This window comes from Stegostoma tigrinum, chromosome 15, assembly GCF_030684315.1.
Source record: "Stegostoma tigrinum isolate sSteTig4 chromosome 15, sSteTig4.hap1, whole genome shotgun sequence".
NCBI classification, from domain to species: Eukaryota; Metazoa; Chordata; class Chondrichthyes; order Orectolobiformes; family Stegostomatidae; genus Stegostoma; species Stegostoma tigrinum.
Genome location: NC_081368.1, coordinates 50,716,445 through 50,743,228, shown reverse-complemented (window position 1 = coordinate 50,743,228; position 26,784 = coordinate 50,716,445). Strand labels below are relative to the sequence as shown.

The following is a 26,784-nucleotide window of genomic DNA, read 5'->3' as shown; positions in this document are numbered from 1 at the left end:
TTCTCCAAGCTACTCCAGACTCACGGCCCACATGCTGCTACATGGCTCATTGCTCGCGCTGTTCTGGGGCACACAGGGCATGCCTGCAGGTCCCCGAACGCAAGGCCATGCTGCTCACTCCACAGGGCTCGGCCCACTTGCTCCAGCCTGACCAAAGTATGCTTGATGATAATTTTGTGATTGTGTTTGAATCATTGCACAATTTGAGCAATTAAATTGGGGAGGCAATGGCCTAGTGGTATTTTCACTGGACTGTTAATCCAGAGACCCAGATAAGGTTCTGGGGACCCAAGTTGTGCCCTATGTTTATGTGGGCCATCATGAAGAAGCAGCATCAGGTTTGGTTGGGGGCATTCTCAGTTCAGGCAGATGATTTCAGACAAATCTGTCAACATTGAAAATCAAAAATAAGAAGAGAAAATGCTGGAAATGGAAGTGGCACATCCAAAATATTATTGTCTTCTCTTCCCTGCTAATAAATTTGTGGCATCTCGCGAAGATGTTCTCATTTTGTAAATACTTTTGCGACAATGTAGGATTGCGGCTAATTCGTTTCTGATTAGGAGATCTTTTTTGCACTGAGGTGTGTTCCTTTAAGCATCCCATTTTAACTGGCTCAGTTCCCTTTCATTTTTTTTCTACTAGATAGCATCCTCCAAATTAGCCATGAGTAAAATGCAAAAACAAAATCCTGAGTTCAAACCCTCATTAAAATTGCAAGCTCAGACAGTCTATAAAAATGAGAATTTGCCATGTTGAAATGCTATGGCAGTGCAAGGTTTTGATGGTAAAGTGGCTTATTCCAGCTGTAAAAGTAATTTGGATACAAATGAGAGAATAGGGATCAGCAGGAATAGACAGATCAATGTTTCAGATGTGTTTACATTTTTCTGCTATTATTAATGAATTTTCATCAGTGTTAATAGCTTCCTATAGCCAGCAGCAATCACTACTTCATCCTCAATCCATTGAGGAGAAAGATTCTTTGGACCCATGTTAAGATCTGCAGGGATCAGTATCCAGGCAATCATGATATCAGGTATTAATCCATTCCTGATTTGACTGGAAGAGCACAAGTGTTGTCAAAGCTTATACCTAGAAGTAGTTTTTAGTCTGCACAAGGTGATAGTTAAAGAAAGTGCCCCATTGTTTCTCCAGTAGGTCTGGCTGTATTCACATTGCCCATCATAATTGAGAGATGGGATAATTTTAGGGATCGCATGAATTAGGTACTTTGGACTGGCTGCCATGCCTCTCCTGTTGATCAGGTGAGGGGCGTAATGGGTAGTTGACCAGGTTCACCTTCTTTATACTAATGACAAAAGTTTAAACTTAATCCCACGTTGTTTAATTCTCTTTGCCTTGCAGATCAAAAAGGCCTTGGCCACAGTGCTGGAGTGGGACTTGTATTGGCCAAGCTGGCCTTGAGGAATGGGGTTTCAGTGGAGATATTGTGTTTCTTGTTGTTGGCCAATGATTCCAGCTGGAAAGTATTTGGATGGGTCCTCAAATGAGGACAAAATTGAGCTACATTGGACTTGCTTGTCGCAAATCAACTCACTAATAATTTCTGTTCGCAGTCACTTGTTAGACAAACCTACTGAGATGTGACATCATTGCATAGACAATATATATAAGCTAATACTCTGGAATGAGTCACAGCCTGCAGAATCATGGAGCAGTGGAAAGCTTTCATTTAATATCCAACACTGACGTCCTCACTTCAATGATCGCAAAGCAAAGAATGTATTTCTTTTGTAATATCATCCAAAAATATGTTCATAACCTGACGTTAGCTATTGATCTTTGTCTTTCTTAAATAACTATTGTAGCTCCTACCCATGAGAGCTTCTCAAATCAATTACCTCATAATTCATCACAAGGAAACAGAAGTAATGACTCAAGAATCAGTTCACTTGTTCTGATGAAAAATCTCTAGACTCAAAACCTTAGCTTGCTGTCTCTCCATGAATTCTGCCTGACCCCCTGTGATTTCCAGCATTATTTTGTTTTCAGTATCAATCCACTTGCTTTCTTTCCTAGATTTTCTAACAAATGTTTAAAAAGTGCTGTCATCTAATGCTCTTTCTTTATCCTCTTAGTCACCAGGGCCAGACCACATGCTGGGATCACCCAAAGATGACTGAATTGTACCAGTCACTTGGTAAGATTTCCAATCCAAGCTTGTCCCTGTGGTATTTATTAATCCCAATGTTCACAGCAGCCCCGTGATATTCAGTGAGTCAGATATTGATTGTAAATCTCTCTGAAATATGGATAGAAAGAAAAAGTGAACGCACTTGAGTTATTGATGTCGATTGTTCCAACATGACTTTGCAAATCCATTTCCCTTTTTTGCTGTCCGGCTGGAAATCTGATCCCAAATCAGTGACTATCCATTAACAATTGCAGTATAATTTCCTGATCTCAAGGGGGAATAATGTGAAATAATAGGTGTTTTGTTTTTTTCCACTTTTTCTTAACAGCTTCCCTGAATAACATCAAATTCTCAGCTTACCGAACCGCCATGAAGCTGAGGCGTGTGCAGAAGGCACTCCGCTGTAAGTTTGTTTTCCATGTTCTCAAGGAACTGCGTTTTCTGTCAATGGCCACGTAGCATCCACACAGTGGTTTGCCTTTTCTTAAGCTCATGTAAATCTATGTTGGGCTGTTGACAAAGTTAAACTAGTTCAAAACCTGATTTGGAGTAACATTTATAAGTCCTCCAACTTGAATTAATGGGTTGCACACGACCCCTTAGCTTGAAGCCGCTTCAGTTTGTAGACCTGCCTGGAAGCCCTTATTTGCACTTCAAGCCTCAACTACAGGGATGCTCGTGCCACTTAAGTGCTTCTGACATTGTGGTCCTATTATCAGACAATCAGGGCTATTTATTACCCATTAAGAGTTGATGAAATTTGATGGGTAACAAGGACCTGTAGGCACATCTTGCAAAATTGAAAACTGAGTGAATTAAAAAAATTCATCTCTCCCAACTCCAATTTCTGTTGAGGTTAACAATGATGCAAGTTGGGCTATGGACTCACTATCTCTTGCTTCATACTACTTCGTAAAGCCAAGATCTCCTCACAACAAAAAAACAAAGTTGCTGGAAAAACTCAGCAGGTCTGGCAGCATCTGTGAAGGGAAAAACAGAGTTAATGTTTCGCGTCTGGTGACCCCTTCCTCAGAACTCCCCACTTGAATTAGTAAAAACCTGATCAGCAATTGTGCACGAAGCTTAACAAAACTCTGGAATTTCATTTAAATATCCTGTTTGCCCATAATGTAATGAAAATATTTTAGAAACACAGAAGAAAGTGTCTTGAGAAATCTCAGCTCCTAAGAGATCATGTGAATGCCTTTAAAAACACCAGCGAGTCAATCCTGCATTAGCGGATTATAGCTCCATCAGCATATGGCTCAGGGCTGCATTATCAGCTTTGCTGGCAATGTTGCCATATGGAAATGCTAGGGGGGGGGGCCAGCTCCTTCCTAAACAAAACGGAACATTTACTGCTGTCTGTCCTGTCACGGTGGGGTTTGCAGATTGAGGATTGGGAATAGGCCAACCTGCCATCTTCCTGGCTGGAGTGGGTTTGTGCATCATAGGAAAGCCTAAAGAAGTGGAATGAGGGTGAAAATATACTGAAAGGAAGAGGTTTCACCTTCCACAAAAGAACAGCCAACAACGATGAAACTCCTCTGCTCCTTGTCTCTCAAATATAATTGCTCTGATCAGAGATTTCTAAAAGCATCAGGCAGCTTCTGTTGCATTTAAACAAGGACATTGAAAATCGAGGTAACGGGCTATCATTTCAGCATACTGCTTTTAAGGGGAACTGATATCTTCTTGTGAAATGTTGCTGGGCTAACCTTTAAACGTAAAAGCTGAACCTTGAATGCAGTTCATTTTAATTCTGGGGAAGATGCCCAGGGAGTTGGTTCTTAAATCTTTTTCTGCCAATGGTGACAATTTGTGCTGATTGCAAATAGCATGTTTTATGTTGTTCGCTTTCTGTGTCTGCATTACCTGCTGTCAGTGGATCTGTTGAGCATGTCCAGTGCCTCCAATATCTTCACTCAGTACAAGCTACAGCAAAGTGACCAGACAATCGATGTTCTGGAAATCATCCAGTGCCTCACCACCATGTATGATCACCTTGAGCAGGAGCGTGGGATCATCATTAATGTGCCTCTCTCTGTGGACATGTGTCTTAACTGGCTTCTCAATGTCTATGACACGTAAGTTTTAATTTCAACTCTCTTTTTATGATCTGCTTTGCCTGGCAGTTGAGCATGAGCCGTAATACATCGCATTGATTAGATTAAATTATGATAAACAAAATACATTACGTTTCACAGGACGTGGTTAGTTCATTCAATTAGCCTGTCGGCATACACTTTATGATCTTGGATCACAATCCAGCCCAAAATGTTGGATTAGAACTCTGTTTTCTGTAAAGATGATATGAAAAATGTTTGGGAAAGGCTTGAATTCATTTACAATCGATACATCCCTGCAACAACAAAAAAAATCTATGGTTTGACATAGTGATGGCTTATGTTAATACTGAATAGGAAATAATTTGTAAATGAAGTTCAATAATAAATGTTGTGCATTTAAGTAGGAAGAATACAGTGGTCGCTCATTACTTGAAAGATATAAATCTGTATGAGGTGGAAGAATAAAGCGGTTTCTGTATAAGTGCACCAGTCACTAGGGGTAGCATAGCAGATTTAAGGCCTTAAAAGGAAGTTACAAACACTAGCCTTTATTTTGAAAAGTGTAGAATTGAAAAGTGATGGGGTGGCTGGAAGTGGTATTGAATTTGTACTGAACCTTGGCTCTCCATTCCTAAACTACTACTTGCAGTGCTGTGATAATGGGAACTGCAGAATCCAAGATAACAAAGTGTGAAGCTGGATGAACACAGCAGGCCAAGCAGCATCTCAGGAGCACAAAAGCTTACGTTTCGGGCCTAGACCCTTCATCAGAGAGCACTGATCGCTTTTGATAAAAGATGTAGAGGCACTGTAGGGAATGCAGGGAATATTTACACTGATGAAACCAGAAATTTGATTGCACATTTCAGCAAATACTGGGTCTCTTTTCACTTGGGAAAAATAAAGCTAAGTAATGACCTAAGTGAGGTCTTTAAGATCACAAAAGGCTTTGATGGAGCTTATACAGAGAGAATGTTTTTCCTCTTGTGGGGAACTGCACAATTAAAGATCATGAATATAAAACGGTCATCAAGAAATTCAATTGGCAATTCAAAAGAAATGTTTTTACCTAATGGTGAAAATATTCAACCTGTCACCAAAGGCAGTAGCTCAAATAAATGTCCTTTAAGGGGAGAAGAGAATTGATGGTTACAACAGTAGGTTTAAAGGAAAAAGTCGGGAGGAGGGACATACGAAGCATAAAATCTGGTTATGCTGAATGGCCTGTTTCTGTGCCATATTCCTGTGCAATCCTGTGTAATTTGGAGACTGTTACGCAATGTCTGCCTAATTGAATAGATATTCAGTGAGTAGTTTCGTCATGTGAAAATAGCCAAAATTAAGAAGAATGCAATCATGCACGTATAAACTGGAATAAAGATATGTTTTACTCTCAAAGTTTGAGTGGTAAGTATTAATTTGCATTAGACATGTTTTAGTAGTTCTTGTAAGAAATGAATACTGTATCTCCCATCAGACACTACGTCAATCCCTAGTAGCTCAATGACTGAATATGCAATAAGACATTAAGATTAAGAAATTTGATAACAGCCCTGCTTCAGGATAATGCTAATAGATAAGGTCCTGAAATTGATTCTAGGACATGTGAGCCAAGGAGCAGAAAATCTCACCAGAATTCTTATTCCTGTTCATTATCAAGTATCATGCTGGGAATGCACATGTGTGAATTTTGTATGAAAACAGCACTGAGCTAAACTGTGAGTTAGATTAACTGATACTGCTTGTTGCCAAAGCTCACATTTAAACAACCAGCTCTCACAGAATCAGAATCAAACCACATTCGGCGGAGAGACAAACAATACAAACACTTGGAGCTTTTGAAAGCACTTCTGTTTTTGAAAAGGAGACTTTAACAGACATAGTCAGTTCTGAAATGATGCAAATAAGATTTCAGTTTTTGATGCTAGTTTTTTGGTTTCTCACTTTGGAATCATTTTTTACTTTTTGTTCTTTCATTCCTCCCTAGTGGTCGCAATGGCAAGATTCGAGTTCTGTCCTTCAAGACTGGAATTATCACTTTGTGCAATGCAGAGGTCGAGGAAAAATATCAATGTAAATATCAAACATAAAGGTGGAAAGGAATATTTGTGTTCAGCATCTTGTTACATTTTCTAGAGCATCTGAAAGTGCTTCACATTTAATGTATGAGTGGCTTGGTATCACGTAATGTGATAGATTAAATTAATCACCTCAGACATTCCTGGATAGCAGGGAGTACAATATGATTCAATTCTAAATCCAGTTTGAAATAGAAAAGAATGCCTCTAGGACTAATATTTTAAATTTTAAAAAGACCATGAAAGGTAAGCCAGCTGAAGTGAACTGGAATTCTAGGCTACAGGATGTATCAATAGGGATGCAGTGGCAGATATTTAAGGGTATATCTCAAAATACTCAGGATAAGTAGATTCCTATGATAAAGAATAGCTGTAATGGGAGGGCTCACCATCCATGATTAACGAAAGAAATTATGAAACCAGCAAACTTAAAGAAAAAGCTCATAATTTTGCAAAGTTGAGTGGCAGGTCAGATGATTGCAGAGAATAAAAAAGAGAGCAGAGAAAAACTGAGTGTTAATAAGGAGGAAAATATTGGAGTAAAAGAGAAACCATGCCAGCAATGTAAAAACAAAGTTTCTACAGATATTTAAGAAGGAGAAGAAATAACTAAAGTGAATTTGGCCATCGAGATAGTGGGAACAGGAAGTTTATAGCTATAACCAGACCCTGGGGAAGGAGGGATGAATTGGCTCCTCTGTTTATTCACTTGTTCTCTCAGTTGATCACGGCAAGAATTTGAAGTTTGAAAGAAGGAGGATTTCCTTTTCTGCCAACAGCGAATTTAATCAGCTTACTTCACTTAATAAACTAGTGATTTATTACTTACTAAACACTGGAAAAAAAATAATAATGCAACACCTGTACACACAGATTAGGAAAAAGGAGAAGTGGTTCTAAAAACAAGACACAAGTTAAAAGATCAGTATCTTTGGATCATTTGTGAAGAATAGATAGTTAGGTATTAATAAAGAGCAGTTGATTTCAGAATTCTTGGTTTTACAGATTATTTGCAGTCGTTTTATCCCATTTCCTTTTGATAGCTGTCAGCACTCAGATCGAGGGAGTCATTTTGTATCCTAATCTCTTTAGATTAATTTGTCACCTAGCTGGCTTCTAACACTAAGAGGAAAAGAATCCTTTTACCTGCAACGCAGGTGTTTTGATGGGTGGTTCTTCGACTGTGATCTTCACAACCTTGGCTGATACACGAGTGCCTCAGTTTACTTGCACACCTTCTTTCATGGTCAGACAAAGAGCAGGGTTGCGTCCCACTTTTAAACACTGACTTTGTATTTTCCTGGAATCTGTGGTTTTCTGCTAAAAGAAGTTAGGTGGTCAGCTGCCTCGTTATCTTCAGAGATAATGGGAACTGCAGATGCTGGAGAATCCAAGATAATAAAGTGTGAAGCTGAATGAACCAGGCCGAGCAGCATCTCAGGAGCACAAAAGCTGTTGTTTCAGGCCTAGACCCTTCATCAGAGAGGGGGATGGGGTGAGGGTTCCGGAATAAATAGGGAGAGAGGGGGAGGCGGACCGAAGATGGAGAGAAAAGAAGATAGGTGGAGAGGAGAGTATAGGTGGGGAGGTAGGGAGGGGATAGGTCAGTCCAGGGAAGACGGACAGGTCAAGGAGGTGGGATGAGGTTAGAAGGTAGGAAATGGAGATGTGGCTTGGGGTGGGAGGAAGGGATGGGTGAGAGGAAGAACAGGTTAGGGAAGCAGAGACAGGCTGGGCTGGTTGTGTGATGCAGTGGGGGGAGGGGACAAACTGGGCTGGTTTTGGGATGCGGTGGGGGAAGGGGAGATTTTGAAGCTGGTGAAGTCCACATTGATACCATAGGGCTACAGGGTTCCCAAGCGGAATATGAGTTGCTGTTCCTGCAACCTTCGGGTGGCATCATTGTGGCACTGCAGGAGGCCCATGATGGACATGTCATCTAAAGAATGGGAGGGGGAGTTGAAATGGTTCGCGACTGGGAGGTGCAGTTGTTTATTGCAAAACGAGCGGAGGTGTTCTGCAAAGCGGTCCCCAAGCCTCCGCTTGGTTTCACCAATGTTGAGGAAGCCACACCGGGTACAATGGATATAGTATACCGCATTGGCAGATGTGCAGATGAACCTCTGCTTAATATGGAAAGCCATCTTGGGGCCTGGGATAAGGGTGAGGGAGGAGGTGTGGGGGCAAGTGTAGCATTTCCTGCAGTTGTAGGGGAAGGTGCCAGGTGTGGTAGGGTTGGAGGGTAGTGTGGAGCGAACAAGGGAGTCGCAGAGAGAGTGGTCTCTCCAGAAAGCAGACAAGGGTGGGGATGGAAAAATGTCTTGGGTGGTGGGGTCGGATTGTAGATGGCGGAAGTGTCAGAGGATGATGCATTGTATCCAGAGGTTGGTGGGGTGGTGTGTGAGAACGAGGGGGTCCTCTTCGGGCGGTTGTGGCGGGGGCGGGGTGTGAGGGATGTGTTGCGGGAAATGCGGGAGACGTGGTCAAGGGCGTTCTCGACCACTGTGGGGAGAAAGTTGCGGTCCCTGAAGAACTTGGACATCTGGGATGTGCGGGATTGGAATGCCTCATCCTGGGACCAGATGCGGCGGAGTCCATTGTACCCGGTGTGCCTTTCTCTGCATTGGGGAAACCAAGCAGAGGCTTGGGGACCGCTTTGCAGAACACCTCCGCTCAGTTCGCAATAAACAACTGCACCTCCCAGTCGTGAACCATTTCAACTCCCCCTCCCATTCTTTAGATGACATGTCCATCATGGGCCTCCTGCAGTGCCACAATGATGCCACCCGAAGGTTGCAGGAACAGCAACTCATATTCCGCTTGGGAACCCTGCAGCCCATTGGTATCAATGTGGACTTCACCAGCTTCAAAATCTCCCCTTTCCCCACCGCATCCCAAAACCAGCCCAGTTCGTCCCCTCCCCCCACTGCATCACACAACCAGCCCAGCTCATCCCCTCCCCCCACTGCATCCCAAAACCAGCCCAGCCTGTCTCTGCTTCCCTAAACTGTTCTTCCTCTCACCCATCCCTTCCTCCCGCCCCAAGCCGCACCTCCATTTCCTACCTACTAACCTCATCCCACCTCCTTGACCTGTCCGTCTTCCCTGGACTGACCTATCCCCTCCCTACCTCCCCACCTATACTCTCTCCACCTATCTTCTTTTCTCTCCATCTTTGGTCTGCCTCCCCCTTCTCTCCCTATTTATTCCGGAACCCTCACCCCATCCCCCTTTTCTGATGAAGGGTCTAGGCCCGAAACATCAGCTTTTGTGCTCCTGAGATGCTGCTTGGCCTGCTGTGTGTTCATCCAGCTCCACACTTTGTTGCCTCATTTTCTTTTCCTGTTATGTCTCTGTCTCTGCTTGAGGTCTCCCTGTCACTCATCAGGTATAAAATTCCATGGATCCCACACAGGACTTTGCCAGACAACTCTGTGGTCTGTGTTTGTCTTTAGCCTTCCTCAAAAAAGGACACATTTTGGAAGTAAAAATTAGAAAAATGACATGGTACTTCAGGGGTCTGATCTGTCACAGTGTTAAGAGGAGATAATGGGGAGATAGCACTTGAAGTGAAACAAATTTGCTTGTTTTCACTGTTGTGTACAAAAAAATTCCCATAATACATGTTTCCAAGTCAAGATGGTGTGTGGCTTGGAGAGGGTTTTGCAGGTGGTATTGTTCGAACATATCCACTGTCTTTGTCATTCTAGATAGTAGGACTTAGAAGTCTAGAGAATGCTGTTGCAGGAACTTTGGCCCATTACCAACCTGCATCTTTTAGATGGTACACAGTGCTGGCAGTTCATGTCAGAAGTGAAAGGATTGAATGTTGAAAGTGAGGTGCCATTCAAGTGAGCTGCTTCATCCTGGATGGTGTCAAGGTCCTTGTGTGCTTTTGGAGCTGCTCTCATCTGGCCAAGTGGAGCGTGTTCCATCACATACCTCACTTGTGAATTGTAGTTTGTAAACAAGCACTGGTGCTGTAAAGTGAAAGGGCAGGTAAATGTACCCTGACTAAACTTGACATGTTTGTGGTAACTCTTTTTAACTCTGGTATGTTTCATGATGAGATAGACAAAGGGGACAAGATTCAGGGGAAGGTCCAACTTGACTTTATTGAACACTTTACTATGGAAAACAATGTTTATCAGACTCTCCTATTGTACTTCAGTTAAATTCTATCAAATTTTATCAATCTCTTCACAGGATTGTTGAGTAAACAGTCTTAAAACTCTAAATAAACAGTCTCAATTCTACACTGGCTATCTATTTCTGATGTGCTTCTGAGGATTTACTGCTCCCTAATGGCAGCACGGTGGCTCAGTGGTTAACACTGCAGCCTCACAGTGTCAGGGGACCCGGGTTCAATCCCAGCCTCGGGCAACTGTTTGTGTGGAGTTCGCACGTTCTCTCCATGTCTGTGCGGGTTTCCTCTGGGTGCTCCGGTTTCCTCCCACAGTCCAAAGACATGCAGGCTAGGTGGATTGGCCATAGTAAAGTGTCTAATATAATGAAATGAGGCTGGATGAACACAGCAGGCCCAGCAGCATCTCAGGAGCACAAAAGCTGACGTTTCGGGCCTAGACCCTTCATCAGAGAGGGGGATGGTGTGAGGGTTCTGGAATAAATAGGGAGAGAGGGAGAGGCAGACCGAAGATGGAGAGAAAAGAAGATAGGTGGAGAGAGTATAGGTGGGGAGGTAGGGAGGGGATAGGTCAGCCCAGGGAAGACGGACAGGTCAAGGAGGTGGGATGAGGTTAGTAGGTAGATGGAGGTGCAGCTTGGGGTGGGAGGAAGGGATAGCTTGGGGTGGGAGGAAGGGATGAGTGAAAGGAAGAACAGGTTAGGGAGGCAGAGACAGGTTGGACTGGTTTTGGGATGCAGTGGGTGGAGGGGAAGAGCTGGGCTGGTTGTGTGGTGCAGTGGGGGGAGGGGACGAACTGGGCTGGTTTTGGGATGCAGTAGGGGAAGGGGAGATTTTGAAGCTGGTGAAGTCCACATTGATACCATTGGGCTGCAGGGTTCCCAAGCGGAATATGAGTTGCTGTTCCTGCAACCTTCGGGTGGCATCATTGTGGCACTGCAGGAGGCCCGTGATGGACATCATTGGGAACCATGCAGCCCAATGGTATCAATGTGGACTTCACCAGCTTCAAAATCTCCCCTTCCCCCACCGCATCCCAAAACCACCTCAGTTCGTCCCCTTCCCCTACTGCACCACACAACCAGCCCAGCTTTTCCCCTCCACCCACTGCATCCCAAAACCAGCCCAGCCTGTCTCTGCCTCCCTAACCTGTTCTTCCTCTCACCCATCCCTTCCTCCCACCCCAAGCCGCACCTCCATCTCCGACCTACTAACCTCATCCCACCTCCTTGACCTGTCCGCCTTCCCTGGACTGACCTATCCCCTCCCTACCTCCCCACCTATACTCTCCTCTCCACCTATCTTCTTTTCTCTCTATCTTCGGTCCGCCTCCCCCTCTCTCCCTAATTATTCCAGAACCCTCACCCCATCCCCCTCTCTGATGAAGGGTCTAGGCCTGAAACGACAGCTTTTGTGTTCCTGAGATGCTGCTGGGCCTGCTGTGTTCATTCAGCCTCACATTTCATTATCTTGGATTCTCCAACATCTGCAGTTCCCATTATCATAGTAAATTGTCTGTAGTGTTCAGGGGCGTGTGGGTTATAGGGGAATGGGTCTGGGTGGGATGCTCCAAGGGGTGGTGTGGACTTGTTGGGCGGAAGGGCCTGTTTCCACACTGTAGGGAATCTAATCTAACCATAAGTCCTGATTGCTGTATTTGAACTGTGTGTCTGAAAAGACAGGTATTACCCATTCAATAGGCTGGGGCAGTGGTCTTTGAGGGTTGGCTGATGTTTGAGGATCTGCAATTGGCAATTTGTGAATCCCCTCTCAAATAGGTTCTGGTCTAAGGGTCATCTCACAGAGGTGCTCTTTCTGGGTCAGTCAGTTTGTTGATGCTTGCCTAGAGATACTGTGCGGCTTGGCTGCCAGTTAAAGGTGTTTCTGGGGAGGCAGTTGAAGAAAGTCCAAAAGTAGAAGGAGCTGGGCCTCTGGGTTGTTCATTTTGTCCCTCTCTTTGCACCCTTCTCAAAGATTTTATGATTTGTGTCCAATAACGGCATCGGATCAGAGAAAGAGAATTGCTGAGGTAACCACTTTCCATATTTGGAGGTTGCAGAATATGGTTTTGAACCTTCAGCTATCGAGTGTTACCCTTGTCGCTGTATACCTCTAACCACCTACTGAGCTATGTGCCACCAATTCTGTGTAATATTCTTCAAACAAAACAGGTTCACTGGAAATGGAAACAACAATTCATTCTGAAACAACATGGCTGTTAGCGTTTAGTTAGGAAGTTCCAGCCCTGTCTGGGAAAGTTGATTGCCCAGGGCCTGACAGCATGAATACTGTCTTTCCCAATTCTGTTGTTTGCAATTTGCCCAGTCTGGCTAGACTTAAACTTGGCTTCCACATTTCAAGTTTTCACCCATTCTCATGAAAAAAAGGTCAATATTTCTGTAACAATCTGGAGGTCATGGATCACCTGACCCCACTCGGAAATCAGAAGGTGAGCTACTCGTTGCAGAATTCACAGATTCCAACCTGCTCACGTAACCACAGTTCAGTTTCTAGTCAATGGTAACCCCAGAATGGTCATTGCCCAATACTTCTGCAGCGCGAATATCACTTGCCACTGATCAGCCCAAGCATGTTGTTGTCCAGGTCTTACCAAATATGAACACAAGCCACCACAGTGTCTGAGAAGTCACCAGTGGTGCTGAATATTATGCAATCATCTGCAAACCTCTCCAACTCTGATCATATGATGAAGGAAAATTCATCGACGAAGCAGTTAAAGATGGTCAGGTGTAAGACACAATCCTAAGGTACTTCAGCAGTGATGTCCCACAATAGAGATAATTGACCTTCAATTACTAACTGCATCTTTTGTGCTACATGTGCTTTCAACCAGTTTCTCCCCTAATTCTCATTGAATCCAGTTTTTCCAGGGCTCCTTCATGCCACACTCATTTAAATGCTGCCTTGATATCCAGGGCCGTCACTCTCACCTTGGAATGCAGCTCTTTTGTCCATATTTTTGGATTAAGGTTGTAATGAGGTCAGGCTTTGAGTGGCCTTGGTAAGACCCAAACTGAGTGTCTGTGACTTGATTATTGCTGAACAAGTACCACTTGACAGCAACCCTTTCTCAATGATGGAGGGCAGACCGATTGGGTGGTCATCGACGAGGTTGGATCTGCCCTGCTTTCAGAGGACAGGACACATCTGGGTAGTGTTCACATTACCAAGTGTGCACCATTGGTGTATCTGTACTGGAACTTGTCAGATTAAAGGTCTTACTTAATTGTGCTTTTTGTTGTCAATATGAGCCAAGTTACCTGAAGTTTGTTTTATTACTAGCTTCCTTTAAATAGGCTGTGCCAGAGAGATAGTGTAGCTTACTTGACAATAGAAATGCAACATCAAAGACATGCAGTAGGAAATATTCCTCTGAGATCAAGACTCATGTTAGGAATAAATGGGAGATTTATTATGCATTTTTAATGACATCTCATATTGGAGTGCTCAATGAGGTAGTAAATTTTTTTTCGATTAAATTAGATTCCGTACAGTATGGAAACAGGCCCTGTGGCCCAACAAGTCCACACCGCCCTTTGAAGCATCCCACCCAGACCCATCCTCATATAACCCACACACCCCTGAACACTATGGGCAATTTAGCATGGCCAATCCACCTAGCCTGCACATCTTTGGACTGTGGGAGGAAACCGGAGCACCCGGAGGAAACCCACGCAGACACAGGGAGAATGTGCAAACTCCACACAGACAGTCACCTGAGGCTGGAATCGCACCTGGGTCCCTGGTGCTGTGAGGCTGCAGTGCTAACCACTGAGCCACCATGCCATCCCATGGCTTCTCTACATCCAAGCTATACTGTTAGCAAATTATGACTGTTAATGAGACAGAGCAAGGGTTTTAATCATAATTCACCATTAAATCAGACCAAGAAAATTTAATGGGCTAAGTGCAGAGGGAACATTATTTGTATCTAATCTATGCTCTACCTGTCTTTTGGCCATACTTAATGCTGATACTATATGGATAAAACAAGAAAGATTCTATACCTCAACACAGATGTTCCTCACTTTATTGGGTCCACAGACTATCAGTCCTCAAAGAATTCACTCAGAAATGTCTCAAATATCAAGCAATTATGAGCTCTATTGTCAAGTACATCAACAGAAATAAAAACAGGCCTTAAAATTACAATAATCCACACACTGCAAAAACATAAATGTTGAGGGGGATGGGGAAGTGGGATAGTGGGGAGAAGTTCAATACAAAGACCATCCAACGTGCAAGATGGAGTCATGTCCTTTGAATAATACTCAACCAAGAGTACCACTATCAAGTGTATTTTACAACATTGGCTGCACCTCAAAGGCATTTAATGCAATATGAAACTATCCTTTGGTCATGAATATTACTTACTTCCACCACTGCCCAGCCACCAGCCCTCAGAACCATCTCCATAGATCACCAACAAGTCAGAGCTACCCTGAAAGAAGCCACTACTTCTTTTGAATCTGGTTGTTTCACCCAATGTAACATCCCGACATTGATTCCCTCCATAGACTTGTACAAACAAGTGAGTGACTCAGCGAGCCTGTGCAATCAGCGCCACCTCAGCCTTCTCCTACATGAAGCCATTCAGATCCCACGCCAGCTCGGCGAGGTGGCAGCGTTTGGAGGAAGCAACGTGGAACCCAGTGTCAGGAGCTGCTTTCGGTTTGTAAGTCCATCATGAGTTTTTCTTTCCCCCTGTGGAGAATGAGTGAAATGAAGAGCAGGACAGAGAAATGTCAGACTTGGGAATATGGTGGAAATGCTTACGTGTGAGTGCTTTTGTTTACGATTTGTTCATGTTCAGGTGTAACCAAGCCTCCTGTCCACATTCCCGTATCAAACCGTCTATTATCCCTGCTGCACCATCTGTCAAATTAGTAACATGCACAGTTTAAGACCATCTCACAATTTAGCACCAAAGCATAAATAAGAGAAGAAAAAAGGTATGGAAAAACTCATACAGTTTTCCAAATGTAAATTGTAGCTCTAAAACCTGCTAATCTAGGGGGTAATACGTTGCCTTAAAAAGGGGCTTGTCTTTGGACTTGCAGAAGGTAAGTCTTGAGCTTTGCTATCGAAAAATTTGCTGGATAATAACTAACATCGTAATGTCACAGAGCTATGCTGTGGAACTCTGGTTTAGTTCTGATTGGAGTTTTGATGTTTAAATCCACTGTAATGAAGTGCGAATACTAGCTGCATTTCTCTACAATAAATGACCTGCACATGACATTGCAACCTCACAACCCACATGTTTCACAGCTCCCTGTTCTCATAATCCACAGCTTGATAAAAGCCTTTTTCAGGTCTGCTCTTAGTGATGGTGCCTGGGCATTGTGTCCATAATAGGATAATTACCAACTTCAGGAATGGGAGCTTCAAAGATGTCACTGAAATCTATCTGTTCATACTTACAAGTTAGTGGGTACATGAAGATTTCACTCATCTATGTGTTGTGGCAGAGGAAAAATAGCAATTTGTCACCAGTCTTCTCCCCCCAGGTGGAAGCTGCAGTGAGCACAATATTCGCTACATCTAAAATGCTGATGGGTTATTATCTGCTCCCAGACTGGTCATCTAAATCCATGATCATACTGAGATACATCAACCGCACAATTTAAGACCACTTCTTATGAGACTTTCTATTTTAATGAGATTTTATATTTTAATGAAGTCCTCCATTTTAATTAATGTATCCAGTACTCAACCTTTTTTTCTCATAACTGTGCATTTTTAGTCATTCATTTTGAATTAACATTTCCTTCTTTTTATCCTTAATTTATTTTGCATTTTTAACCATCTAGTACTATTTAACCTCTTAGAAAATTCTTATTCCATAAGCCTGAAAATTTGCATTCCCTTTCAAGAGGCCTATTCTAATCTCTTGTTTCAGTTGCCTTCTTGATTTAAATTTTCCCAACATGCCTTGGTCTCCTCCTCATTAGGATATCTCAGTGAAGGCCAACCTTTGGTACAATTGACTCCTGCCCTATTTTGGCCTTCATGCCCCATGAGCCTGAAACCTACCTTTCTTGCACTATGGGCTCACTTTTCCTCACCTGTAATTCCATGTATCCTTTCCCTGTCTATTATGTGTAAATTACACATGAGAGTCTCGGCCCAGCAATTCACTTCAGCCATCCAATACCCTCAGGAGAGATAGTGGTAATCCTTGGGGTAGTGCAGAAAACTACTTTCTGGGTGATAATTCCCTCTTTCATTATACTTCAAAACTAAAAGTTGTCTATCTGACTTATACTTTCAAAACACCAGCCCATAGCATTTGCCAATTATATTTTCCGTATATTATGAAGTCATCATACGAAGAATGATATATTCACATTAGCATTAGGCAAGAAGTTACATCCTTTTCATGAAGCACTGCTTGTCTACCTGTATGATGCCTGCCTAAGGAACCTATCACCACTTGAGGCTGATTTCACTGGAGTCAAAGCAGGGCTGAGAGCCAAGGCAGCTTATTACAACATTGATTTTGAGCTTCGAGGTGGTGGGGAGTCATTCTGGTGAGCTGCTGAACTCAGGAAATACAGTTTTTCTTGACCTAATTCAGAATTTCTCAAGCTCCTTTCGCAGAATCTGACTTCTTCCCGACTTCAGTGATTCTGACATGAACATTGACTTCTGTCTCCTCCTAACTTCTCAAACTGCCTTATTTATTCTGACACCTAGAATTCAATTCCCCACTCAATCTTCCATTATCGCTGCAGTCAACTTTTCTATTCCATCCCATTCCAACAATCCATGAATGATGCCATACAATTCCATGTTATAACGTTCTTTCAATTGGGTAAAACCTTGTATCCTGAAGTATTTATTTCATTACTGTTGATAGTTATCTCATGCCTATTTAATAAAACACAACCCTTTCTGTTACACTAAATACTAGAATTTCCCATCAGCATTTTTGCTGATTCTGTTAACCTATTTAAATAAATGGTTTACGATGGGGATTAGCAGAACACAGGTCACAATCTAGCTAGTGTGTATGGACACAATCTAGACTTGAAGATCACATCAATAAAGTGTCTGTAGCATGTTCTTTACTGTACTATCTCCAGGTTAAAGATAAACCAGCCATTGAAGCCACACACTTCCTGGAATGGATGAAATTGGAGCCCCAGTCAATGGTCTGGTTGCCTGTACTACATCGTTTAATAACTTCAGAAGCTGCAAAACACCAAGCCAAATGTCACATCTGCAAGCAATGCCCAATTAAAGGATTTAGGTAGGTACATAGGGCCAATTTTCTTTACATTTACCCTTTTTTTTTCTAAAATAAGGCGTACAGCTAAATAAAGATCCATTGCATCCTGTTTCTCCATTTTTCTCTGATGTTATTATACCCAGTGGATATATTGAAGAGGAGTGAGCTGAGCAATGACTTCTGATATTATTCTTGCATTATTTAAAATCGAGCTTTGATTCTGGACTAAACTGGTTTGGAGATAGCTTAAGCACAACCACTAATACCAAGCCCATCTATTCACACCACTTTCTTCATAATTTGAGATAAAAATATCAGGTTTAGTACTTCTCAAAAGTTTAAAGGCCAGTTGGCTTTACGTAATTTTTCAACTTTAAGAGGCAGAGAATTACACAGAATGGACAGCACAGAAACCTTCCACTCGGTCATGCTACAGGTGGACTACTTTCAGCCTTTTATCATCCCATCCTTCCAGCAGAACTTTCTACTCTCCTTTCTCCTTCATGTTTATCCATTGTCCTGTTAAATACATTGACACTATTCACATCAAGCATTCATTTAGTGCTGAGATCCACATTCTAACCAGTCACTGAGTTCCTCCAAGGTTTCACCTAAACTGCCCGGTTGGATTTATTTAAAACTATCTTACTTTATGACTTCTAGTTGTGGTCTTCCCCACAAGTGAAAACTTCTTGTTTCTCACTTTCATCTCTCTCTCCTCCAACTTTATCTCTCTTTTTATCTCACTCACTCTGGTGTTTTCCTTCTGTGGGCAGATGGCCAAGCAGATTACATAATTTCATGAAGAAAATCTGGGAGTGGGTCTCAGGGAGAGAAATAGAAGGGCACGTTCACAGAAAGTACATATCTGTTGGTTCATTTTCCACGAATATTATGGTGGCTTTAATTTCTTGTTAAATGAAATGAATCCAGTCAACATTTCGCGGTAGAGACACCACCATTGTATCTAATCATCCTCTATGTCCACTGGCACTTTTAAATTTTCATTCCGTCCAGTGAGTGTACCTACACCTTCTCAAATCCAGGGAAAGAAAAGGAAACAGTTAACATGCCAAGATAATAAAATGTGAGGCTGGATGAACACAGCAGGCCAAGCAGCATCTCAGGAGCACAAAAGCTGACGTTTCGGGCCTAGACCCTTCATCAGAGAGGGGGATGGGGAGAGGGAACTGGAATAAATAGGGAGAGAGGGGGAGGCGGACCGAAGATGGAGACTAAAGAAGATAGGTGGAGAGGAGAGTATAGGTGGGGAGGTAGGGAGGGGATAGGTCAGTCCAGGGAAGATGGACAGGTCAAGGAGGTGGGATGAGGTTAGTAGGTAGCTGGGGGTGCGGCTTGGGGTGGGAGGAAGGGATGGGTGAGAGGAAGAACAGGTTAGGGAGGCAGAGACAGGTTGGACTGGTTTTGGGATGCAGTGGGTGGGGGGGAAGAGCTGGGCTGGTTGTGTGGTGCAGTGGGGGGAGGGGACGAACTGGGCTGGTTTAGGGATGCAGTAGGGGAAGGGGAGATTTTGAAACTGGTGAAGTCCACATTGATACCATATGGCTGCAGGGTTCCCAGGCGGAATATGAGTTGCTGTTCCTGCAACCTTCGGGTGGCATCATTGTGGCAGTGCAGGAGGCCCATGATGGACATGTCATCTAGAGAATGGGAGGGGGAGTGGAAATGGTTTGCGACTGGGAGGTGCAGTTGTTTGTTGCGAACTGAGCGGAGGTGTTCTGCAAAGCGGTCCCCAAGCCTCCGCTTGGTTTTCCCAATGTAGAGGAAGCCGCACCGGGTACAGTGGATGCAGTATACCACATTGGCAGATGTGCAGGTGAACCTCTGCTTAATGTGGAATGTCATCTTGGGGCCTGGGATGGGGGTGAGGGGGGAGGTGTGGGGACAGGTGTAGCATTTCCTGCGGTTGCAGGGGAAGGTGCCGGGTGTGGTGGGGTTGGAGGGCAGTGTGGAGCGAACAAGGGAGTCACGGAGAGAGTGGTCTCTCCGGAAAGCTGCCTATCAGTGCCAGTTGACTTTATTGTGATAAAATATTCCTGTGTATAATCCTTTTAGTTGTTCCTGGTGCAGGATTGTTTTTTATTTGATCCTTGTTTCATGTTCAATTTCTTTTCCTAACTATCTCTAAAATCTGTCTTTTTCTGCTTCAGATACCGCAGTTTGAAGCAGTTTAATGTTGACATCTGCCAAACATGTTTCTTGACAGGAAGGGCAAACAAAGGTCACAAACTACATTACCCCATCATGGAATACTGTGCCCCTGTAAGTAATGTGTATCACTACATATGGACCCAAAAAGGGCATCATTCCAACATGCTACACTGCATGTCCCAACTGTTATAGCCATAGCTATTAAAAAACTGACTAATATAACTTTGTTCTTGATGAGATCTTAGTAATATGAAGCTAGATCCTATTTCCAAAGAAGAAATCTTCTCTGTTAGAGCTTATTCAAGTGACTTCTGACTAAAAGCAGTAGTAACTACTCATTTGATAATGGAGTACCCATAGAATCGCTATTGTGGAGGTAGAGACCAGTGGCCCATCAAGTCAACACCAATCCTTGAAAGAGCATCCTGCCCGATCCCCATACCCTGCATTTTCCATTGCTAACACACCTAACCTACACATACCTAGACGTGGTGGGTATTTGAGCGTGGCCAATCCATCTAACCTGCACATGTTCGGACTATGGGATGAAACCGCAGCACACCCAACAGAAATTCATGCAGACACGGGGAGAATGTGCAGATTCCACACAAACAGTTGCCCAAGGCTAGATGTGAACCTAGGTTCCTGACACTGAGGCAGCAGTGCTAACTGCTATGTCACTGTGCCAAGCCAAAACTCTGGGTCTAACATTACAACCACAATCTAATGCTATAACCAAAAATTTATGTTGCTCCCTACTAAGGTCATTATATTCGGAATATTGTCTCACCCTTTTTTTTCTGGATCTCCCTTCCCTGCAAAGTATTTTAGGCCAAAAGGCAGCCAGGCAACTCGTCTTCTAAAACTGTTGTACTGACTGAAAAAAGGTGCATGACAGCAAGTTCAGAAAGATTTGCTCCATTACATTTTTTCCTCCTTTTCTTTGCATCCCATTACCAAAACTCTTTAGATCACCTTCCTCAGACCATAGTGAAACCTAAAGGCTCACACATGAGGAGTTATATTCTACAATCATCCCAGAGTACATTACACAAAGGATAATTTCTCTATGTTCTAGACCAGCTGCATAGGGAGGTGCTGGTCTAATGGTAATGTCACTGGACTATTTATCCAGAAAATCAGTCCAATATTCTGGGAACGTGGATTCAAATCCCACCATGGCAGATGGTGAATCTGAACTCAGTATAAATATGGATTAAAAGCTAACCTGTCAATTGCCATAAAAACCCTTCTGGCACGTTCATGTTCTTTAGGGAAGTAATCTGCCAAACTTACTGAGTCTGGCCTACATATGATTCCATACCTATAGCAATATGGTTGGCTTCTAACTGGCCTGCAATGCCCACATCATCTAAATGAATGAATGAAAAAACAGCTCAGTATGTTAAACGAGGTGACACTTTATACATACTTTCAACTACATAATATAGCAGGAGAGCTGTACTGAGGCTGACTCAAATTAATTCTGGTCTGGATTGTTACAGTTAGCAGTGTGAAGAGACATTCACTTTGATTTAAACCCAAATTCTATTGGTAAAATAGCATTTTACTTAACCGTAGCAACTAGTAAGTAACTTTGCTTGCTCCTCCCCAGACTACATCAGGAGAAAATGTGCGGGACTTTGCCAAGACACTGAAAAACAAGTTCCGAACCAAACAGTATTTTAGTAAACATCCACAAAGAGGATACCTACCTGTCCAGTCAGTGATGGAGGGTGACAGCATTGACACGTAAGGCAATCCCATCAGAACAAAGTTTTCTCACTATCATTTCTTGTCTCCTATTTCAATTAAAGCTCTTTGAATGTTTAACTTCTTTGGGTGAATATTTTTATTTGCAACATTACACATAGCTTTCACTTTCTCACCTCCCTGAAAGTGATAATGTATTGTTATGAGGAATTCCGTAGTCCAGCTGCTGTCTATTCTTCCTACATAGGCCTATAGCCTACCCTCCCTAGCCCATCAAATGGTGAAATCACATCCTAACTGGCCTACTTGGCTGAAATCAGCTAATTCAGTCACAAATCTGACTCCATCTTCATCTATACAGATTGCAAAACAGTTTACCTACCCACTGAATCAGTCAAAGGAGGTAAAGGACATTATATTTTACCTCTAATACATATCATGTATGTTGGGTTACTTCAGCTGAATTCTAACAACTGTTACTATTAGAGTGCATTGCCATTGGGTGAGGACTTTGCATATCACCTTGGAAACCATAGAAAATTTCTATGTCATGTAAGATGTCCCAGTAATGTGCCAAAGTGTTTGACTCTTTATTTTTATTCAACAGGTAAAGATATCAGCAGCAAAAAACAGAAATTCCTGGAGAAGCTCAGCAGGTCTGCCAGCATTTTTGAGGAGAAAGCAGATTTACCGTTTCGGGTCCAGTGACCCTTCTTCAGAACTGGGTTTCTCTCCACAGATTCTGCCAGACTTGCAGATTTTTTCCAGCAATTCCTGTTTTAGTTTCTGATTTCCAGCATCGACAAATCATTCGTTTTTTTCCTTAAGTAAAGCTATTGTTATGGATCAGTCCAAATCCACTCAAAATATATCAGGATAGCCTAGACCCCAACCTTTTTCTTATTTTTGAAGGCAAGTGTGAGGTATTGCTTTCCAGATGCAATTCAAGTGGTCAAACTACCGGGCTTGAAGCAAAACCCACTTTATTTTTACACTGTAGTTAAAATATAAACAGAAAAATAAGAATTGGAACAACTTTAGCTCTTGGAAAATTTAACAGAATAGTACATTATTTAACTACTAAACAGCAACTGCTCCAATATAGTAACATCCCATAAACTCACCCTCGGCAAAGGCAAATTCAGTAAAAGAGATTGTCTCACATGTAATTCTCCAGTCCAGGAATAAAGAACATCAAGTAAAAACTCTGTGTGTTGAAGTGTGTGTGAGGTAGAGGGAGAGAGAGAATTTAAGCATTTTGCTATAGTAAGGTAAGATGTGTGGCAGCTTCCAAACCACAACAGCTACTGAAAGCTAAACCAAAATCCTGGTTCTGAGGGAGCTTGATCCGACCCCTTAGTGTTGCTTCTATTGTTCCAACTTTAAAAAAAAACCCAAGGCCTCACAAGCTGCTTATTGTGTTGGCTGGGAACAGACCACTTGGCACTTCTGTGTCAACTCCTATTCATAAAAATGTCAGGACGAAATATAACTTTTAACGGCATAGTAATGTCACAATATAAATTGGACAAAGTGAACCTGATCATTACTAAAGCTCTGCATGTTCACGCGTAAAATACACTTATTCGTTGTAAAGGTTCTGGCCTGGTTATTAATGGCAGAGAACAACTTGAATGCTCACTAAATGTTGATGCACTTTTAGTACATGACTAAGCAATAGTAGATACACACTGTGACTCTGGTTGCTTAGAGCTAGGGTCAGCTTCAGGTGGCCAATTCATCAACAGAGCTCCAAGCAGATCCTCGGAATGACTGACCAACCATTCTACACACTGCGGCATCAAATCCCTTTGCAACAGCTTCCTTTATAACCCTCTTTTGTCATGGTCATGCTTCATATGAGGTGATAGCAGTTTGCAGCCAATTTAATTGATGTTTAATTACATTACATTCTGCTTGAAACTGTACTCTCTCCGTGGGTCCTAATCTCAAGGCTATGCTTGAACAAACACTGGCTTTTGTCCAGGGTGTTTTAGAAATCTCCAGTATTGGAGTGAAGGAGGCATTTTCATGGTCACACACAAAGAGGCCTCTTTCCTCTCACAGCTCCAGCACAGTTTACCAAATCAATTTGCTGATTCTTGCCGATTTTAGCAGACCTGTGTCTTGACCAAATTTCCTGCCTTCCTGTTCTCAAACCCATAATGCAGTTCTTCAGTCAGGGTATCATTTGTCCTTTTAATACTCCATTTGACCCCCACGACACAAAGACAAAGTTCACACATAGGACATTTTACTTCTTTGACACAGAAGAAAGAAAAGAAGTTATATGATTCAAAGGGGTTAGGAATAAATAATACTTGGCCTACTGTTCTTTCGTGCATGTGACTAAGTTTTTCTGCGTATGACAACATCAGTTTACACTCGCATATGAAAGAAAAAAGCTTAATGGTTTTTATAAAGCTCCACCTCTTTTAATGTTAACTCAAATAGAATTGAGAAGCACATGGGTGTGCCTCTACAAAAAAGGGATGTCTGGTTTGTATTTCAGGGGAGGTTACTTTGTACATCCCCATGTTACATTACCACATTCATAGGTAGATATTGGGTTATGACTATATGCTTTGATACAGAGAACACTGGATCCTCTTAGAGCAGCTGACACTAATGAACCTAAAATGATCAAAAATCACACAACACCAGGTTATACACCAACAAGTTTATGTGAAGACGCAAGCTTTTGGAGACTTTCTCCTTATTCAGGTGTCAGTGAGAGAGGTGGCATCAGACACAGATTTATAACTAAGAGATCAAAGGGTCATAGAACTGATATAGATGTATTAAACAGACCTAAGATGGCTGTTAAATTTTTAATCAGTTAGGAAGGATTAATATGCAAATTCCAGAATTTCTTTCAAGTCACTATCGCGAGATAACTAAAGGTTTTACCAGTAAACCAGAGATAACGTCTCAGGTCAGACCATGCATTTTAGGCGTGAGGCCTTGTTTAGAATCTGGCTGTGTATAAATTTGGAGTCAGAGTGATTTTATTTCCAAAGTAGAAATTTATAAAATGCCTCACTGACTGTCAACAAATTGTGCTCAATTTGAACAAAACAGAATGTATCTGTAATTCCTAATCTGCAAATGCAAATTGGTGTGTGTGTGTGTGTGTGTGTGTGTGTGTGTGTGTGTGTGTGTGTGTGTGTGAGAGATAGAGAGAGAGAGAGAGAGAGAGAGATCAATAACAGGTTCAAAATCTTTCCTCAATGTCTATGTTATGTTTCAGACCTGCCTCTTCCCCAATGTTACCACATGCAGATACACACTCCAGGATTGAACACTATGCTAGCAGGTAAATTGATGGAAACTGTGTCACAATTCTTCAGTAAAGGCACAGGAATTCAATATTTGATAAATGTGATTAAATCTTACTCTTCCATTGACAAAAGTTATATAGAAACATATAAGATATGAGCAGGGCAAGACCATTCGGCCCTTTGAGCCTGCTCCACCATTCTTCACAAATATGGCTAATCATCCAACTCAATAGCCTAATCCTGCTTTCCCATAATCTTTGATCCCATTCACCCTGAGCACTGTGTCTAGCTGCTTCTTGAATACATTCAATGTTTTGGCATCAACTACTTCATGTCATAATGAATTCCACAGACTCACCACTGTTTGGGTGAAGAAATGTCTCCTCATCTGTGTCCTAAATAATATAGCCATCTGAATCCTCAGACTGTGACCCCTAGTTCTGGACACGCCCACCTTCGGGAACATCTTCCCCGTATCAACTCTGTCTACGTCCACTGTGACAAATTCAATTCACGGGGTTACATCAAGTGGGAGCTCTGCTCGGCGTGACACATGACATTCTAGCAAGGTCTGATGTTGACCAGCTGGAGGCTGCTTGCATGAGCCTTGGAGAACAGTGATGGCGTTGGCTGGTAAAAGACTAGGACAATCCCTGTCTCTTGAACAGATCTAGAGTTCCATACATTTTGCGAGCATAGAGCAAGGCCAAAGACTCCTAACCGCCACCTGGCAACATTGTAATGTGATGCTTACAACAGTCACCAAATGTGCTTTCCAAGGATACCTACATCTTAACACATTTGACTCTGACACTATAAATACTCTCAGGTTCCTTACTTCTATAGGTGTTTTGGCTGGATCACAAAGTCTTGGAAACCCCAGCATATGAGAAATGTGATGCAGGACAGACAGGGACAGCTCACTGTAGCCATGATAGGGAATGTCTGACTTTTGTGAAGCAGAGACCAAGGTGACGAAAGAGACATCATCAGCTCACACCCTCGAAGCTGTCCTGGTGGGTGTCCTCTCTCACCGTCACCGTTTCCTGTTGGAGGTCCCATCACAACTATTCCAGCTTTCCTACTGGGTGTTCTCCCTCTCCATCACGAACTCCTCCTTAATCCAGTCAACCACACTGAATGATTTATTTAAAAATCTATGAGACGAACATATAAATTCCTGTCCTAATTCTAAACTGTGTCCATTCATAAACTTTACTAGGCGTTGAAATGATACGAAGCAAGTCTTTCTTGAATCAGTTGGTTCAGAATAGTTCTGAGTCAGGGAGAAGAGATTTCTATTCCCTGCTACCTAATGACTTTCTTTTTAATGTAAAACCATTCGTTGACTAAAATGATACATTGTTGTCTCTTTCTCAGGCTTGCAGAAATGGAAAGTAAGAATTGTTCTTTCTTCAGTGGCAGCCTCTCACCTGATGAAAGTGTGTAAGTATTTTAAAATGACATTTTTCTTGCAAACTAAGTGAATGAAACAAGTGGAGAAGGCACTCGATAAGACATATATCATCATGTTATGTTAGCTCAATGTTATTACATTAACCTAGCTCTTTCTTAAGGCTCAGAGATAATGGGAACTGCAGATGCTGGAGAATTCCAAGATAATAAAATGTGAGGCTGGATGAACACAGCAGGCCAAGCAGCATCTCAGGAGCACAAAAGCTGACGTTTCGGGCCTAGGCCCGAAACGTCAGCTTTTGTGTTCATCCAGCCTCACATTTTATTATCTTTCTTAAGGCTGTTCCTTTGTTTGTTTTATGCTGTGGAAACACAAAGCTGAAAAAAATTGTGAGCTTTTATCTCACCAAGGAAGCTTCACGTAAATCCAAAATCTACTCTGAAAACCCTGCCCACATTTTGACATCTAGGACTCACACCACCACAACAGATGAGAAA

The 26,784-nt window shown here is 42.5% G+C and overlaps 1 protein-coding gene across 1 annotated transcript in view; it reads left to right on the top strand.

Annotated features, from left to right (window-relative positions):
* drp2 (dystrophin related protein 2) overlaps nt 1–26,784 on the top strand; it is a 361,295-nt gene that overhangs the window by 308,679 nt on the left and 25,832 nt on the right. The window contains exons 12-21 of the mRNA XM_059651481.1: nt 2,103–2,164; nt 2,487–2,561; nt 4,044–4,245; nt 6,215–6,300; nt 14,988–15,145; nt 17,559–17,725; nt 19,876–19,987; nt 21,492–21,628; nt 24,840–24,905; nt 26,251–26,316. Of these exons, the coding sequence (XP_059507464.1) occupies nt 2,103–2,164; nt 2,487–2,561; nt 4,044–4,245; nt 6,215–6,300; nt 14,988–15,145; nt 17,559–17,725; nt 19,876–19,987; nt 21,492–21,628; nt 24,840–24,905; nt 26,251–26,316 (1,131 nt within the window). The remainder of the gene's footprint in view (nt 1–2,102; nt 2,165–2,486; nt 2,562–4,043; nt 4,246–6,214; nt 6,301–14,987; nt 15,146–17,558; nt 17,726–19,875; nt 19,988–21,491; nt 21,629–24,839; nt 24,906–26,250; nt 26,317–26,784) is intronic.